Genomic DNA, 16964 nt, shown 5'->3' on the forward strand with positions numbered 1-16964 from the left:
GGGGCTGACTCTGGGCTTACTGTTCAGGGTAGTGAGCAAAGTGAGGAAGTTGTGGGAAGGCAGGAGGAAGAGGAAGGAAATTGGAAAATGTGGGTGGGCAATGCAAATTTCATGGTTGGGGGATACCTCGGGGCGTGATGTGGGCAGGTCAGCAGCAGCCCTGCCTCTGGTCTTCACATGTGGGGTAGGGGGAAGGAACAGAGGCCAGCCTGTATGTGTTACTGCCCCTGCCCTCTATGGTGGTAACATCATTACCCCCACTTCACAGGTGGGGGTGCAGCCCTGGAGAGGTGATTATTTTGCCTAAGGTCACCCAGTTAGTGGGTGATACGGTTGATTCAAACCTTAATCTGTTCTTTTCTAAATCCCATGCTCTTAACCATCATCCGAACCTGCCTCCCCACTGGGGAGTCTTTCTTTCCCAACCTTCCCTGTGCCGTGGGAGTGAAGTCAGCTTTCCTTCCTAGGGCTCTAGGCCTTGGAATAGAATGGTCCTTGGTTCCAGTAGTGACTTCTTTTTTGCTGTATGACCGTGGACAGGTCACTTGCCCTCTCTGTGCCGCACTGTCCCTATCAGTACCATGGAGTGGGGAATGCCTTCCTCGTGGGATGGCTGTATTAATGAAGCACCCAGAGCAGCCTCAAACATAGCAAGTGGTCACTGTTGGAATTTCATGGTGATTGATCATCCGTACTGGGCAGGGGATCTTAGCCTCAGGGACCTTGGATAGGGAACGATTCACAGATGGCAAAACTGGGGCTTGATGAGGATCAGAGCGCCTGCCACCTTAGTGACAAGGCATAACTTGAAGTCTCCTTCCTCCTTCCTAGACCATGCCAGCCACTGGTCAGTCACTGGTCTGTGGTCTAATTCATGTCAGCAGACATTCAAGATATTCCAGTTGATGGAAGTTGAGGGGTGGGGGGGACGTCTACTGTGTGTGACCTTGGGAAGGGCTGGGTTGACAAGAGCAGGAGGGGCATCCAGTCTGGAGACAGGTGTGAGGAGAGATATGAGGGGCAGAGGACTCCGGGGAGAGGGCAGGACTCCCATCCCACCTTGAGGGAGGGACATGTTGAAGGGAGTGACCAGAACATGCTGTGAGGGTCTGGGGGCGCCAGGCTGAGGGAGACACCCTTCTGATGGCAGGGGTTTCGGGGTGTCAAAGCTGAGCTCCGGGGAGGTAAACCTGGGGCTGTTCATGGAGTAAGATCACTCTGAGTGCCACCATTTTGGCTTTGAAATGGGGAGTGATACCAGGCCTCGTCAAAGGGGGTCCTGCCAGCCTTTGGCGTTTTTTATATAGCGAGCTCCTGTATGTGTTTCCTTCTTAGCTCTTATCATAGTTTGTAATAATTTCATCTTATTACGTGGCTTATTTACTTTGTGTTTGCTTTTTTTCCCTGTTAGCATGTAAGTCTCACAAGGGGTGGGGGGCAGGTACCTTGTCTGCCATATTCGTCAGGTATCCCGGCGTTCAGCACTTAACAGGTGCTACATGTGCATTTTTGAGTGAGTGAGTGAATCACAGGACCTCACAGGAAAGCTCTGTTGGCTCCCTTTGATGGCAGCGGACGACCTTTGTGACCGCCTCTCTCTATGAGCTGTTTTGTGCTCAGGGACTGGGAGGAAACTGCCCTCTGGACTGGAAGGGTAGACAGCACGTGAATCCTTGTCCTGGCCTTCCCTTAGTGACCAGCAGCAGGATGTTTTGTTTCTGGCCAGGGCATCCTGGGTATTTGCCTAGCCTGTGGGTGGAGCCACATTGATCCAGTTCCTCCTCAGTTATTCATTGATTTGTTTCTTGGTTCGCTCGACAAACATTGTCACAGCCAGGTATGGTGCAAGGCGTCTGCTGGACATTGGAACAAGTCACCGTGGTTTTCCGTTCTCTCGGCCTCGGATCCCTCATGTCCTACCAGCTTCCGTTTCCAGGCTGTCTCCTCCATGCAGCCTTCCCAGGTCTCCCCTGTGTTAGGCAGAAAGGGCTAGGTTTTGCTGTGGAAACAAAACAGCTCTGAAATCTCCTCGGCTGACATACAGTTTCCCTCCGATTCCATGTGGCAGGGGCTAGTTTCTGCTCCTCGGTTTACTCAGAGGCCCAGGCTGACAGAGCCCCCACCATCTCGTGCGCTCTGGTGTATAAGGCAGCCACAGTCACAGGAGAGACCAAAGAATTGGGCCTGAGCCAGCCTAGAAGTGGACACGGGGCGCTGCCACTCACTTTCATTGGCCACGAGTAATCACATGGTCACAGACAGCCCGGGACAAGGACATGGAAGGGAGCAGGTGGAATGCAGTGAATACCACTGGTCCCCGCCCCCCCAGCACCCTCCGCACAGCGGGGAGACACCAGTTGAGGGTATGCCACGTGGAGCACAGTCCCAGCGGCGATTCTCAGCAGCTGTGCAACCTCATGCAAATTATTTCACCTGCGATGACTCACTTTTAAAACAGAGCCAGGTGACTTACGTAGCTTTGGGGAAGCGGCGAGGCCCCGAGGAGGCAGCGAGTGCAGGAGCACCTAGCCATGGACGTGGCATGTACTAGGTGCTCACTGAGTATTTGCTGAAAGTGGGTAACTTTGTACCAACATGGGGTATCACGTCACCGGTCGGCACTTCCCTCCCCTCCCCGTCTGCGGGGCCCTGAGTCCGGCTGCCCATCTTCCATGCCCCTCCCCCCACCCTCGCACTGCTTCGAACAGGAGGCCTCATATATCAGCACATGACTGGCAGGTCACAGGGCACTTGCACCCTGGCGGTCTTGTTTGTCCTCAGAGCAGCCCTGTAAAGGAGGCAGGGAAGGAATAGTTGTCCACATCCGGAGAGGAGGGAACTGTGTCTCAGCAGTGAAGCAAGCCCGAGCCACACCTGAGAAATTGCTGAGGTCTTGGCTGAATGCCCTGTTTTCCAACTTACCATTGGACAGCACTGGAAGCCTCTTACATTCTCCAGATTGACTGAGCTCATGGGCCTCCTAGGACTCAGCCCTTCCCCTGTTCATTTGTTCACTTGGCCATTCAGTCATTCAGTCGTGCATTCCTTTAGCAGAGTTTAGTGTTGACCGTGCTAAGTGCTGAGCTGGGCTGGGGTCCTGGGAGGGGGTCCCAGCCCTCCGGGAGCCCACAGACTCGCGGGCAGAGTCGGGGGTGGACGTTAAGGAAACAATGACACGAGTGGTTCTTTGGCCATAATTGTCACAAGCACCAAGGGTGACCAAGGATAATAATGGAGGTGACCTAACTCACCCGAGATTGGGAGTCGGGGAGGACTTCTCTGAGGAAGTGATGTTCAGACTAAGACCTGAAGCAGGAGTAGAAGGGATCCGGGGAGAAGGCTGTGGGGCAGGAGTGTTCTCCGCTGTAGGAACAGCAGTGCAGGAGGAGAGGATGGAGCTCTCTGCTCAGGAAGACCAGAAGGCCCTGTGGCCGCTTCTTGGTCAGGCATCCCCATGGCTGGCTCCGGAGGGAGAGGATGCATAGAGGAGCCTGCATGGGCCTAGCACCTGGGTTCTCAGCTGTCCTGAGACAGATTGGGTGAGGCCATGCAAAGGGGGTAACGTGTTGGGACCTGGCATGGCTCTGTCCTCCATCATCAAGCTGCATTTAGGGTCCAACCCTTCCCTCACCTTGCCCCCATCTACCTCTCTGCCTTGCAGACCCTGTGTGAGCAGCTTCGGAAGGAGAATGCCCTGAAGGCCAAGCTGGACAAGGGCCTGGAGCAGCGGGATCAGGCTGCCGAGAGGCTGCGGTAAGTCCAGACTCCTCCGGAGTGAGGACTCAGGTGGGCAGGAAGAGAGGGATAGTACATGGCGCCGATTTCTGGGCTGAAGGCTGAGGGCTCTGAGGCTTTGGATGTCAGGTCTCTTGGTCCTTTTCCTTGGGTACCTTGGTGTTTTCTCTCTGGCCCTTTTAGTACCTTTATAAAATGCCTTGAGAGCTTCAGAAGAGGGTCTGTACAAATCGTACTCCTTCCTTGGGAACTTGCCCCTCAGCTTGTTGTTAGCAACCGCCAGTCTGCTGTGGGGAGAGGACTCAGGACTTTGCTGCCCTCTGCTGGCCACCGCCACGTCCTGCTGTTTTCCTGCCAACAGTCAGGGGTCCCTCATTTGCCTCCTGGTCTCAGACTTCACCGTGCCTCAGGATCACTGAGGGTCAGGGAAGGCATTACAGCTTCACTCTCTCACCCCTCCCTCCTCAGCTGAGATTCTGATTCAGTGGATGTGAAGCCGACCTAGGCATTTTCCCAAGGGCTTCTGTGATTACGGTGTAGGTATACCCAGGACTACAGTTGAGAAACACTGCTCTTGATTGTCCAAGTGTGAAGGGCCCTTTGAGGTTATGCAGGTCAGACCCCTCATGGTGCAGAGGGAGACTGAGGCCCAGAGAGAGTTATATATAACCACTGAGCCGTTGTGCCGTTTTGAGGCAGCATATATTTATTTACTTCTGGATGGCCAAACAGTTGGGAGTTTTAGAGCCATAATGACTCCATCCATGGATCCGAAACCCCAGGTCGGAGGAATGACTCGTGACTAGAAAGCAAGAGTGCAAGTCCCTACTGTGTGACCTTGGGAAAGCCACTTTACTTCTCTCTCTCTCTCTTTTTTTTTTTCTTCTGTTATTACGTGGAAACTTAGCCAGCAAATAGAACGTAAAGAAATATTTTTCGTACTTCAGTCATACCTGAATCCATATCACCACGTTTATTATGTCCTATATCACCTACCTTATTGATTTAAGAATTTGCTTCAATTTGAATAATGTTTTTGCTTAAAATGATGATAAAAGTTGCGCTGGAGTTCATGGAAAACACCATTACCTTTAATAAATAGAAGACAACCCTAACAATAAATGCAACGAACACGGAAGGGTGTTGGGTGTTAGTAAGTCCTAGCAGAGTGCCGCCACCCACTGAAAGCTCTGAGCCTGAAGCCTGCCCTTGTCCTGTGAACAAGGGAGACTGGCAAGTCCTGGAGGAGTGCTCAAGACCTGTCGGCACCAGCTGAGACTATTCCATGCTCTACACAAGAAGTTTGAAGATGATTGGAAAGGGTGTAACTTCCTCACTAGAGTGCGGTCAGAGTTATTTGATGCAGGTTTGGACACATCCTGGAGTTCTCCTGTTTGCAGACCTCCCTCAGTTGGGAAACCCTGCTGTTGATTGACGATCAGAGACTTCCAGAGAAGCCCACATTGCCAGCAAAGTGGCTTAGGGATGCCTTCTTTTGTTCTATCCAAGGGCAGGTTTCAGGGTCCTCCCTTCTTCCCCAGAACTCAGCTGTAGTAGTAGGTGATGAGTAGTAGGTCTGAGAACCCCAGGCTTCTTAACACAGGGCCGGCAACATGACCTCTCTGTTTGCCTCCAACCCAGGGAGGAAAACATGGAGCTCAAGAGGTTGTTGATGAGCTGCGGCAAAGAGGATACCTGTGGGCAGCCGGGCTTCCCAAAGATGGAAGGCGCAGGCAAGAAGGGGGTGGCCGGACAGCAGCAGGTACGTGGTCACAGACTCCTTCCACAGCATCTGGGATCGCCACTGTCTAGCCTCCGTTGCCCCCTGCAGTGAGCTCACCACTTCCTGCCGTAGCCCGTTCTACTGTTACAGGGTTCCCGTTAGATGGCTTTTCCTTAGCTGGGCCTGACAGTCCACCTGTCCCGGAGTTTCCACTTCTTAGCCTTCCTTCTGCCTTTAGCCACACGGAACATCCCATTCCCTGGGACACACGGGCTGCCGGCCATGACCGTGGCCTCGTGGCCCCACCAGCCTTCTCTCCAGGATGCGTAGTTTCATTTCCTTCCGCCACGGCTCATAGAAGGTGGTACTGAGTCCTTCGCTCAGTTTGGGCACATTCCCTAAACACGTTCCAGTTTGTGAAGGTCTCTTGTGGGTGGTCTCAAAGTCATGTAACATCTCAGATATTCCTGGCAGAATTAGGGTGTTGGTGTTAGAAGCCCATCCGGGGACCCTGTTAAGCTCCTGGGATTCCTTCCTAGAGCCTCTGACCTGGACAGAAGTGGGGGTTAGCTGACATTGCCATGCCCGGCGCCCCCTTCCCACCGCGGCTCTCAGCTGTGCCTCACCGCCAGTTCCCGAGCAGAAGCTGAATCTCTTCCCTTGCCCAGTGTGTACTTTCCTTGGTGGGCGCTGAGTCCCACTTTTTACTGACACGTGTCCCCTTTTTACTAGGGTTTAATGGCTGCGTGGCAGGATTTGACATTTTTAACAAACCACACCTATGTAAGGGAGTAATTATCCTATAACTTAATTCCTCACTACTATGTGGCAATGTAGCATTTACCTGGGGCTTGCAAATCCATCATCCTGTTTGGATCTCCACTCTACATGTATGCTAGGCAGGGCCGGGACTATTACTGCATGACACAGTGGTGGTAGGAGGTGGTGGAGAGGTCATGTGACTTCCTGTCATCAAGATCCCTGCATCACCTGCTATTAGGCAGACAGAGGGGTGCCTCGGGTTGCCTCAGGGAAATGCGCTGATAAATGGCCTTCTGATTCCAGCCCAGGGAGCCCCTCCTTCCTCCATTTAGCCCTCAGGGCAGAGCCTGCCTTGGCCGTCCCCTTGCGGAAGTGACTTGTGGAGCCCCCTGATCCCCCGTGGTTCCCTGAGCCACCACGGTGTGGGGATTCACTGGGGAGGCCTCTTCGCTTTCCCAAGCCCTTTAATGTTGGCTCATCTAACTTGACCCCCAGAGGCCCAGCCCTTCTTACCACCCTGCCGGGGACGAAGGCCGCCATGGGAGGCGTGCGTTATGGGCCGCGTGGAGCCCGTGCCCTGGAGCTGGCTCCACCTCGTGCCAGCACGGCCACCGTGACTGAGTGACATAAAACCAACCATCTGGCCTCAGTTTCTTCTTCTGTAAAAATGGAGGCTGTGACACCCACCTCGGAGGATGGCGGGAGGGTCAGGGTGATACCTGTAAAGTAGGTGGCGCTGGGCACATGGTAAACAGTGACACTAGCTGTTGCTTAATGGTAGCTTTGGGTGCCAGCAGCCAGGTGGGCTGATTCTTCTCTTCTTCTTCTTCTTTTTTTTTTAAAGTTTATTTATTTATTTTGAGAGAGGGGCAGAGAGAGAAGGAGAGAGAGAATCCCAAACAGGCTCCACACCAGCAGCTCCAAGCCTGAGAACTCACCAACCATGAGATCATGACCTGAGCCGAAACTGAGTCGGGACGCCTAACAGACTGAGCCACCCAGGCGCCCCCGACTCGTTCTCTTCTTTGTGGAGGTTGATTGTGTGCCCCCCAGGAGACCCTGTCCCCTCTTCCTCCTTGTCCTGTGAGGACACAGCAGGCTTTCAGGGGCAGGCCCATCCTTTGCCTTTCTTAAAGGTGACGGTCCTTGGAGGGCTCCCCCAGCCCACTGCCCTTCCTCCCGGGTCTGTGGGTGTGCTGGCAGGCAATCGCCTGCAGGGGGCACCTGAGCCTCACTAGTCCTGCATTCAGGGACCGTCCCTGTCCCCACGAGCCTTGGAAGGCAGGGGATAGAGAGAATGTGGGCAGCGACCCCAGGACAAATGCTGACAAGCCCATGGGTGTCAGAGATTGGTGCCTGCAGAGCCCATCTGGCTTGATCTCCCTTGTACCAAGGCCCAGAGAGGGTGTGGGTCTTGGCCTCATGCAGGGCCTTGGAGGTAGACCCAATACTCCACTGCTGGACTCCTAAGCTCATTCTTTTCACCTCCACATTTCCTGTTTAAAACAAAATTTTTTTTAACTTCTAGAGAACTTTAGATTTACAAAAAACCAATTGCAAAGTAGTCCGGACGATCCCCCGTATCTCCTATCAAGTTACATACCACGGTTCAATGACCAAAACTCAAAAACAACAGCACTATTAACTAAACTACAGACTTTGTTCAGATTTCACCAGTTTCTCGCTCATATCTTCTTTCTTACTTTCTGTGCTGGCGCTGGGAGTCCAGGATCCCACGCCGCACTTGGGTGTCACAGTCCTTAGTTTCCTCCAGTTGTGACAGTTCCCAGCTGCACCTTGTGTTTCGCGCTTCTGACTTGTGCTGGCCAGTTATTCTGTAACATGTGCCTCAGTATGGGTTTAACTGATGTTTTCTTGTGATCGGATTGAGATGTGGATTTGCGCAAGGTTCCCCGGGAGTGACACCATGCCCTTCGTGGTGCATCATGTCAAGGATACATGATGTCAGTGTATCTTACTACTGTCAACACTGATTGCTTGGCTGAGGGGGCGTGTGTTGGTTTTCCTAATAAAGGGGCTAATTTCCCTTTGTAGTTAATAAATCCTTTTTTTAAATAATTTTTTTAAGTTTTTATTTATTTTGAGAGAGAGAGAGAGAGAGAGCACGAGCCAGGGTGGGGCAGAGAGAGAGAGAGAGAGAGAGAGAGAGATTGAGAGAAAGAGAAAATCCCAAGCAGGCTCTGCAGAATCAGCACAGAGCCTGACATGGGCTGGAACCCATGAAACTGTGAGATCATGACCTGAGCCAAAATCAAAAGATGGACACTTAACCGACTGAGCCACCAGGTGACCCAACAAAGACTTATTTTTGAGGAGAAACTTTAGTCTGTGCAAATGTCCTGTTTCTTTTTACACTTCTCACTAATTTTCGTATCCATTGTGGATCTCACCTGCCACGATCATTAGACAATAGTGTTCTCACGGAGATTTTGAATTTCTCTCATTCCCTCTATACTCAGCAATTGGAATTCTTCTGTAAGGAAGAGTTGCCCCTTCTCCCCCACTTATCTGTTTATTCAGCTGTTCCTTTCTACCAGTATGGACTCAGGGCATTTATTTTATTCTTGGGCTATGATCCAGTTCTGTCGCGATGTATATTTTTGTTCAAGTCGCTCCAGCTTTGGCCACAGGAAGCTCTTTCGAGTTGTCTCTTTTGCCGTTAGACACGCCCTTCTTCATGTAATTATTATCGAGCACTTTCTTACTTTCTGGCACAAGATAACCCCAAGCTCTCCTTATATTTTCCCTGCCCCGGGAATGAACCACTTCTCTAAGGAACCCTATTTCTCTTTGTTAGAGAATGGCATTTAGAAACCAAGATCTGGGCCCTGGTGTGCTCGTTGCCACTGGAGTGTCATGTCATGGCTTTAGGCTTTCTCAGAGGACAGAGCTAGGAAACACACGCACAGGTACTAATCACACATACACATACGTCTTTATTTCTGTATCTTTCTAAAAAAGGTCTTTAAGCAGACAGTTTGTAAAATGTTTAAAAATCTATAACTCTTGCCTTCCAGGTCAGAAGATGTTTGGTTGATGTGTGTTGGGGAAGAAGAGGGGAGGGAAGGCGGCAGTGTCTTAGAGATAGAGTCTGAGCAGGGAAGAAGTGGCCATGGCAGGGGAGCAGAGGGCAGGAGGGCAGGGGAGGAGGGGAGGAGGAATAATGAATCTCAGCAGACTTTCCCAAGCAGGCGTAGTCATGGCTGGGATATGTAGCGGTGTCCTGGCAGTGAGGGGGATTAGAAATGTGGGAGACCCAGGGCTGCGTCCCTGGGTAGAGGCCTTTAAGGAGCGCTGAGTGAGTGACAGAATTGTTCTCTGAGGCTTGCTGAAGGCCCCTCCGTGTTTCTCCCCAGCTTGTGTGACAGCAGGTAAGATCCCAGAGGTCGGGGCCTTGGGTGCAGCCGAGAAGAAGGTGAAAATGCTGGAGCAGCAGCGCACAGAGGTAGGTGGCTAGAGGGGTGGGGTGGCCAAGGGAGACCCTCCTTCCCTCCCCGGACTGTCGGAGCAAAGGCCCTCCCTGGCCCCTGTCTGGTCTCAGATCACCATGGTGCCCTGTCCTGGGCTCGTGTTTCTTGATGAGTTCCCCTGGCCGCAGGGGTCACTCTGCAGACGTGGCATTTGGGGCATGGCCTAAAATTGTTGGCGGGTGGGGACAGTGTAGCAGGCTTTCCCTGGTAAGCCCCGGATGGTGAAAGGAGGGTTGTGATAAGGTAGGGAAGTTGCAGGCATCAGGAAGGGGGAGCACGGGTTCCTCTGTCACCCTTGTAGCTGGTTCAGGGAGGGGACTGTCACAGAAGGAGAGGAGCGACGCTTTATAGCACTGCTTCGAACCAGCTGGAAGGAAGTCTCCAAAATTGAGGCTATGCCCTTGTGTCCCATGCATGTTCCTCCTCCATCCCCCGACCCCAGGCTGGTATTTCCAGGCTGGAGGCGGAGCCAAATTCCTGTCTGTTCTTTTAGCCTCTCCACTCCACACAGCCCGGGTTTCTTCTCCAGATTCCTGGGCCTTGCTGCCCTCCCTGGGCCTCCAGCACATTTGAAAGGCAGGCCTCCATTAGTCTTTTCTATGTGCCTAGCAATTTTAGTTTTCTTTTCTGTCGCTGTAAGGTATTTGCTCTGATTACAAAAGTAATGTGACACTCATTCGAAAAATACTGAGAACCCCACCACCTAGAGATGCCCCCAGTGGCACAGTCCTAAGTTCTATTCTGTACTTATCAATTTATAATCTGTTTTTAAAAAATAAACGGGAAATGGGGCGCCTGGGTGGCTCAGTCGGTTAAGCGTCCAACTTCGGCTCAGGTCATGATCTCGCGTTCCGTGAGTTCGAGCCCCGTGTCGGGCTCTGTGCGGACAGCTCAGAGCCTGGAGCCTGCTTCAGATTCTGTGTCCCCCTCTCTCTCTGCCCCCTCCCCTGCTTGCACTCTGTTTCTGTCTCTTTCTCGCTCTCTCAAAAATAAATAACATGAGAAATTTTTTAAAAAGCAGAAAAATTAGGGTGCCTGGGTGGCTCAGTCGGTCAAGCCTCCGACTTTGGCTCAGGTTATGATCTCGCTGTTTGTGAGTTCCAGCCCCGCACCGCGGGCTCGGTGCTGACAGCTCAGAGCCTGGAGCCTGACTCAGATTCTGTGTCTCCCTCCCTTTCTGCCCCTCCCGGCTCACGCTCTGTCTCTCTCTGTCTCTCAATAATAAATAAACGTTAAAAAAAATTTTTTTTTTTAAGCAGAAAAATTATATCCTATATACTGCATCGCAGATTGCTGTTTTTCCTTTCTCCTTTAAAATTAACTGTATCTTTGAGGGTATTTATTTTTGTGTAAAACATACATTTCTTCAATTCTGAGTACTCTTTATCATATGTTACTGTGTCTGAAATTGGTTACCTTTTCCCATTGTTTTTGTATTTAATGATGTAGGATTGTTTTCCTTCCCTGAGGAGTTGTTCTGTCGTGTGTGGCAAATAATTTAGGGTCGTCTTAGAAACGAGGCAGTGTATTAGGGGCCTGATTTTCTTACCAGCTGCACAGCACCTTGTTTTTAGTTGTGCTAGACTTTTCTTTTCTTTTTTTTTTTAATATATGAAATTTATTGTCAAATTGGTTTCCATACAACACCCAGTGCTCATGCCAAAAGGTGCCCTCCTTAATGCCCATCACCGACCCTCCCCCCCCCCCCCCCCCCATCTGTGCTAGACTTTTCTTAACCCACCTCCTCTGCGTAGGTGGTCCTCTAGAGTTTGCTGTGAGACAGACATTGCTGAGGCAGCCAGCCTCGTGCTTACGCACTTGCACACTTGTGCCAGGGCATCTTTAGGTTTCATTTTCAGAGAGAGATGCCAGGTGAAGGAAAACGAGAACGTGATGCTTGAGTACGTAGTCCCAGGTTGCACATGTGTTCCGTAATTGTACCCCCAAATTACATAATGCTCCTTTGCTGTTAGTCTTGCAAAGTTCCTCCTTAGGGAACACTGAATTTCCAAGAAGAGAGGGTTTGAGGCAGCGTCCGTGGCCACCGTCCTCCCTCACACACTGCTGGTCTGCATGCAGTTGTCCCTCTTTGTACCTTCGCTGCCTATCTCTTGCTAACCCCAGTCTCTCCCCACAGCTGCTCGAAGTGAACAAGCAGTGGGACCAGCATTTCCGGTCCATGAAGCAGCAGTACGAGCAGAAGGTACTGGGGGGTTATGGGAACCCAGGGCTGTGAACCCCAGGCTCCTGGCTGTGCTGTCGGAGCATCCCCGGTCTTCTGTCTGCTGCTTCCTTCTCAGGAGCTTTGAACCTTGGAGGTTCACCCCTTCCCTCACGCACTGTCCCCCCTCTCGCCTTTGAACCCAGATCACCGAGCTGCGCCAGAAGCTGGCGGACCTACAGAAGCAGGTGACTGACCTGGAGGCTGGAGCGGGAGCAGAAAGCAGCGTGACTTTGACCGGAAGCTCCTCCTGGCCAAGTCCAAGATTGAAATGGAGGAGGCAAGTCGACTGCCGGTCCCTGCAGCTCCAGCTTGGGAGGCCGCTGTCCCGCCTCATTAGCCGAGAATTCTGTGAAGTGAACGGGCGGGGCGGAGGGCTGGAGTTGGGAGACCTGGGGGCTCCGTCTCTGCCTCTAGTGCTCAGGGCTATGTGGCCACAGGCAGAAGCACTTTCCTCCCCTGTGCCCCGTTTCCCATCTGAAAACTGAGGAGATCGGATTACCTGTTGCTTTCCGTATTTTCTTGCTTACATGCAGAAGAGCTTTTTTTTAAAGAGTTTATTTATTTTGAGAGAATGTGGGGGAGGGGCAGAGAGCGAGGGAGAGGGAGAGAGAGAATCCCAAGCAGGGTCTGCACCGCCAGCAAAGGAGCCCAATACGGGGCTCGAACCCATGAACCATGAGGTCATGACCCGAGCCGAAGTCTGCCGCTTAGCAGACCGAGCCACCCAGGCGCCTGCGCGCAGAAGAGCTTTTTGTTCACTTAAAATCTCACAGACCAGGGAACTGTACAGGGAAGCGCAATACAAGAGACACAGGCTGCTCTGGAACACTTGACGGGGCTGGGCCGCTGCTGACTGTTTAGAGTAGTGATGGCTGTTTGGGGGTGGGGCAGCTAAAACATTAGGCAGGGGCTTCCTTTCTTCACGCATCGAGCGACTACTCAACAGTGTGCGCCTGGCATTGTGCTGGGCACAGAGGCTCAGCGGTGAACAGCCCAGTCCTGCCCTTGGTGGGAAAGAAACACTAAACAGCTCATCACAGAAGCAAATAAGTAGAAGTGTGTTAAAGTACCACAGGAGGAGTTAGAAGGATCAGGGAGAGGGCGGAAAGGGAGACCAGGAGAAATAGTATCTGGCCTGTCAGTGTGCGACTGACAAGCAGCCAAGGCACTCCAGGATCCTGGGACAGCTTAGAGGAAAGGCCATTTGACCCCCAGACTCTCAGAAGATAGTATCTGTATTACGGTGTCTTCCCGTTCGTGGGGACTGGGCACACGCTGCTTTGCCTGGCTTAAAAATGGACGTTTTCAACACGAATTGCATTTCAGAGTTCCCTCCGTCAGCATGTGACACCCAGGGGCTTTATCTGAGGGGTCATCCTGCCTCAGTGACCACCCCTTGCCTTGAAGGTCTGTGTTAGGAAGGATGCTGCCCGTCTTTTCTCCAAGTGCAGTCACGTCGGTGACTGGCAGCCAGACCCCTGGCTCTTTGGTCCCTTCCCCTAGCTCCCATCAGGAGGCAAAATAAATCCCTGGCATGGGACAGTCCCCCATTAGCAGGGGGCAGGTGGGGTGTCCTAAGACAAAGCATGGCCCTGTGATAAGGACACGTGGTGATAGAGACCATGCTAATCCTGGAGCCTCTTACGTAGGAATCCAGAACACCTCCCCCGAGGTCTGCCCAAGGCTGCCCTCCCCAATCTCTGGCTGACCTCCCCTATTTGAAACACTTCCTTTGACTTGCGAAGGCAGAGGGAGCACTGGAATTAGGAGACCTGGGTTCTGGCCCCAGCTCGCTGTGTGTGGCCTTCGGTGAGTCCCCTCCCTTCTCTGGACATTCGTTTCCCATCACGTGAAAGGGCTAAGATTTGGTGCTCTCTAAAGGCCAATCCAGCTGTGGCCCTCTGCAGTGAAGGAGCCCTGCCTGTTCCATAATGGGTGTGGGGGCAGGGCTTCCACCTTGAAGCCTTCCCTGGTTTCTTCTCAGCTGTGATGCTCTTTCTTTTAACCTCACAGTGCTTTGTTTCTCTGTGGAGGAACACTCTGCCTTTTATGCTGCATTTATTTCTTTAAGGGTCTTGTCTCCTCTAGGCTTAGAGACCATAAGAACTAAAAGGTCCTTTAGAGATTCTCAGTGGTTTATCACTTTCTGTGTATCACAGAAGACTCCTGTGCGAATCTCGTGGACGCTATGGCTTTTCTCCCTAGAGAATTGGACAGACAAAATTCTGCAGCCCGTTTTGGGGCTCACAGACCTCCTGACGCCCATCTGTGACTCACGTTAAGAGCACCCCTCCCCGGCGTGCCTGGGTGGCTCAGTCAAGCCTCTGACTTCAGCTCAGGTCATTGTCTCACGGCTTGGGAGTTCAAGCCCCTCACCGGGCTCTCGGCTGTCAGTGCCGCTCACGTTTTCAACCCCACTCTTTAAATAAATAAACATTAAAAAAAAAAAAGAGAAAGAAAAGAACCCCCTACCCGTGGCAGATAAGTGAGCATAGACCAGAGAGTACTGTGACTGTGGCCAAGGTCTCAGCCCATTGGTAGAGAAGCTGGTGTCAGAACCCACCCGAACTGCCTTTTCCTTGAGGACAGGACCTTATGGCATCACGGCTCTGATGCCTTGCATGGTGCCTTCACACGAGCGTTGCGGGGGCTGCTGGGGGAGCGGCAGAGAGGAGGCATGGCTGAGTGAGGGTGGGGCAGGAAGCGCAGCGGGTCAGGCTCCCAGAGGGGTTCCCTGCTCACCAACCCTGTGTTCCCTGCAGACCGACAAGGAGCAGCTGACAGCGGAGGCCAAGGAGCTGCGCCAGAAGGTCAAGTACCTGCAGGATCAGCTGAGCCCACTCACCAGGCAGCGGGAGTACCAGGAAAAGGAGATCCAGCGGCTCAACAAGGTGGGCGCCTGGAGTAGGCAGGGCTTCCTGAGCCCAGCTGCAAACATCCCCTCCACCGCCGGTACCCCGACCCTCAAGTCAGGAGGGGTGACTTGTGGATCGGTGAGCCATTGCTGAGGGCCTCCATGCAGCCTCGCGGCGCCCGCTGTCTCTGTCTTTCCCTCCCCACGTGCCGAGTGGCCAGCCCTGAGATGTGCATGTGCCCGCTCCAACCTCAAGGCCTTTGGACGAGCCCTTTCCTCACAGGGCCCCATCCCGCTCAACGCTCATCGTTCAGTCTCGGTTTTAACACCACTTTCCTCTGCAAGGCCTCCCTGGAGTCTCATTCAGGTCCTCCTGTTGTATGCTCCTAAAGCACCAGAACCTTCTTTCATTCTCCTTCTTGCATCTTCTTGTGATTTCCTGTTTAATGATCTGTCTCCCAGTGGGGGGAGGTGCTCGCCTTCACCAGTGTATGTGCCCCCAGCGCCTGGCACCGTGCCTGGCACCAAGTGCAAGGTCAGGACACAGCTGCTCAAAGGAGTAGCTGAGCACGGCCCGAGGGTTCCTGCCCTCGAGAATTGGGACCCAGAGAGATGGGGTGCCTGGGCAGAGGCTGGGTTTTAAAGCCGAGGCCTGCTGCTTTGGGCCAAGGTGAGTGGGCAGGGAACAGGCTGGGTCTGGGGGCTGATTCTGATCCCAGCTCAGCCACTTCAGCCTCTCTGAGTCTCAGTTTTGCCATCTGAACCCTGGCTGGACTCCTTCCAGCCCCGCCCACCTTCCAGCACAGGTGCACTGACAAGAGGAAGCTTTGAAGGCCTCCTCTTCCAAGGAGACGAGTTCCCCGAAGGCCTGGAGGAATTGTCTCTGGTTCATCTTTTCCTCCTTGCCTGGCTGTCCTCCTTTCCCTCCTGCCACCTGACCTTGTTCACACGGGCTCGGCATGAGTTTGGCATTCGCTGGGCCCTAGCCCTGTTAGGGTAACCCTTTCTATTTGGTTTTGGAATTTGATAAGCATTGATTATGTCAAGTCTGGAGAACCTTGGGACCTGTTCTCAGTGGAAAGAATGACCTGTCCTGAGCTGGGGGATTTGGGGGTCTACATTCGGGCACAGTGTTGTACAGAGTGGCAGATCACAGAGATGACTCAGGCAGGATCACTGCTTTCCAAGTTTCCCTGGCATCGCTGGGGACAGAGACCTAGGTGTGGGTGACTGATGCAAGGCAAGTGACGTGCTTTGCTTGGGACCTCAGGCAAGTCTCTCCCTGTCCCTGGACCTCAGTCTTCTCATCTAAAATATAGGCAGATGGAGGGGCGCCTGGGTGGCTCAGTCCATTAAGTGCCCAACTTCAGCTCAGGTCATGATCTCACGGCCTGTGAGTTCGAGCCCCACATCAGGCTCTGTGCTGACAGCTCAGAGCCTGGAGCCTGCTTCCGATTCTGTGTCTCCCTCTCTCTCTGCCCCTCCCCTGCTCATTCTCTCTCCCCGCTCCCTCTCCCTCCCTTTCTCTTCCTCTCTCTTTCAAAATAAACATTGAAAAATTAAATAAATAAATAAAATATAGGCAGATGGAGTAAGTAGGAGGATCAAGTAGAGCCATAACTTCCCCTTGCAGCGTCCTGGGCTTACTCTGGCTCAGCGGTTTCCTCAGGTTTCTGGGAGAGACAAGGAGACTGCGTGGGGGCCCAAGTCCAAGTTGGAGAAGGTCTTCTTTATCTCCCCACTGTCTAGGGAGGCACTGTGGGCACTGCTAATGCATGGCGAGCGGAAGCCCTGATGTCCCGGGGGCTAAAGTGCAGGTGGTGAGGAGGGTGGTCGGTGTTGAGCAGGGGTCCAGAGTTCTCAAGTAACATGTTAACCAAGCTGAAGGAGAAAATCAGTTAATAGAGACCTTTTTAAGAAGGTGGGAGCACACTGTTTACAAAAAGGAAAGTATTTTGTGAGTGTGGTAGAATAAGGGTGCTTTTTTTTTTTTTTTAATTTTCAAAATCTTCTTTGGTGATGTTTCAGCCCATTTTCAGGCTTAGAAAGGCAAAATATTAAATAAGTCAAAATTAAAATCCAGTCTGACCACAGAAGAGTTGGGGACAGAAAGTTTGGTGTGGTAGCCAGGGATTTGGGAAGCTAAAAATCTGAGGGCAGGGCAGTTGTTGAGGA

General features: G+C 52.5%; 1 protein-coding gene across 1 annotated transcript in view; it reads left to right on the top strand.

Moving 5' to 3' along the window:
* Window positions 1-16964, top strand: part of TNIP1 (TNFAIP3 interacting protein 1) — a 46444-nt gene that overhangs the window by 22952 nt on the left and 6528 nt on the right. Inside the window, 7 exon segments of the mRNA XM_030329040.1 lie at window positions 3662-3753; window positions 5377-5497; window positions 9597-9686; window positions 11849-11914; window positions 12079-12138; window positions 12141-12212; window positions 14698-14826. Of these exon segments, the coding sequence (XP_030184900.1) occupies window positions 3662-3753; window positions 5377-5497; window positions 9597-9686; window positions 11849-11914; window positions 12079-12138; window positions 12141-12212; window positions 14698-14826 (630 nt within the window).

This window comes from Lynx canadensis, chromosome A1 (genome assembly GCF_007474595.2).
Source record: "Lynx canadensis isolate LIC74 chromosome A1, mLynCan4.pri.v2, whole genome shotgun sequence".
NCBI classification, from domain to species: domain Eukaryota; kingdom Metazoa; phylum Chordata; class Mammalia; order Carnivora; family Felidae; genus Lynx; species Lynx canadensis.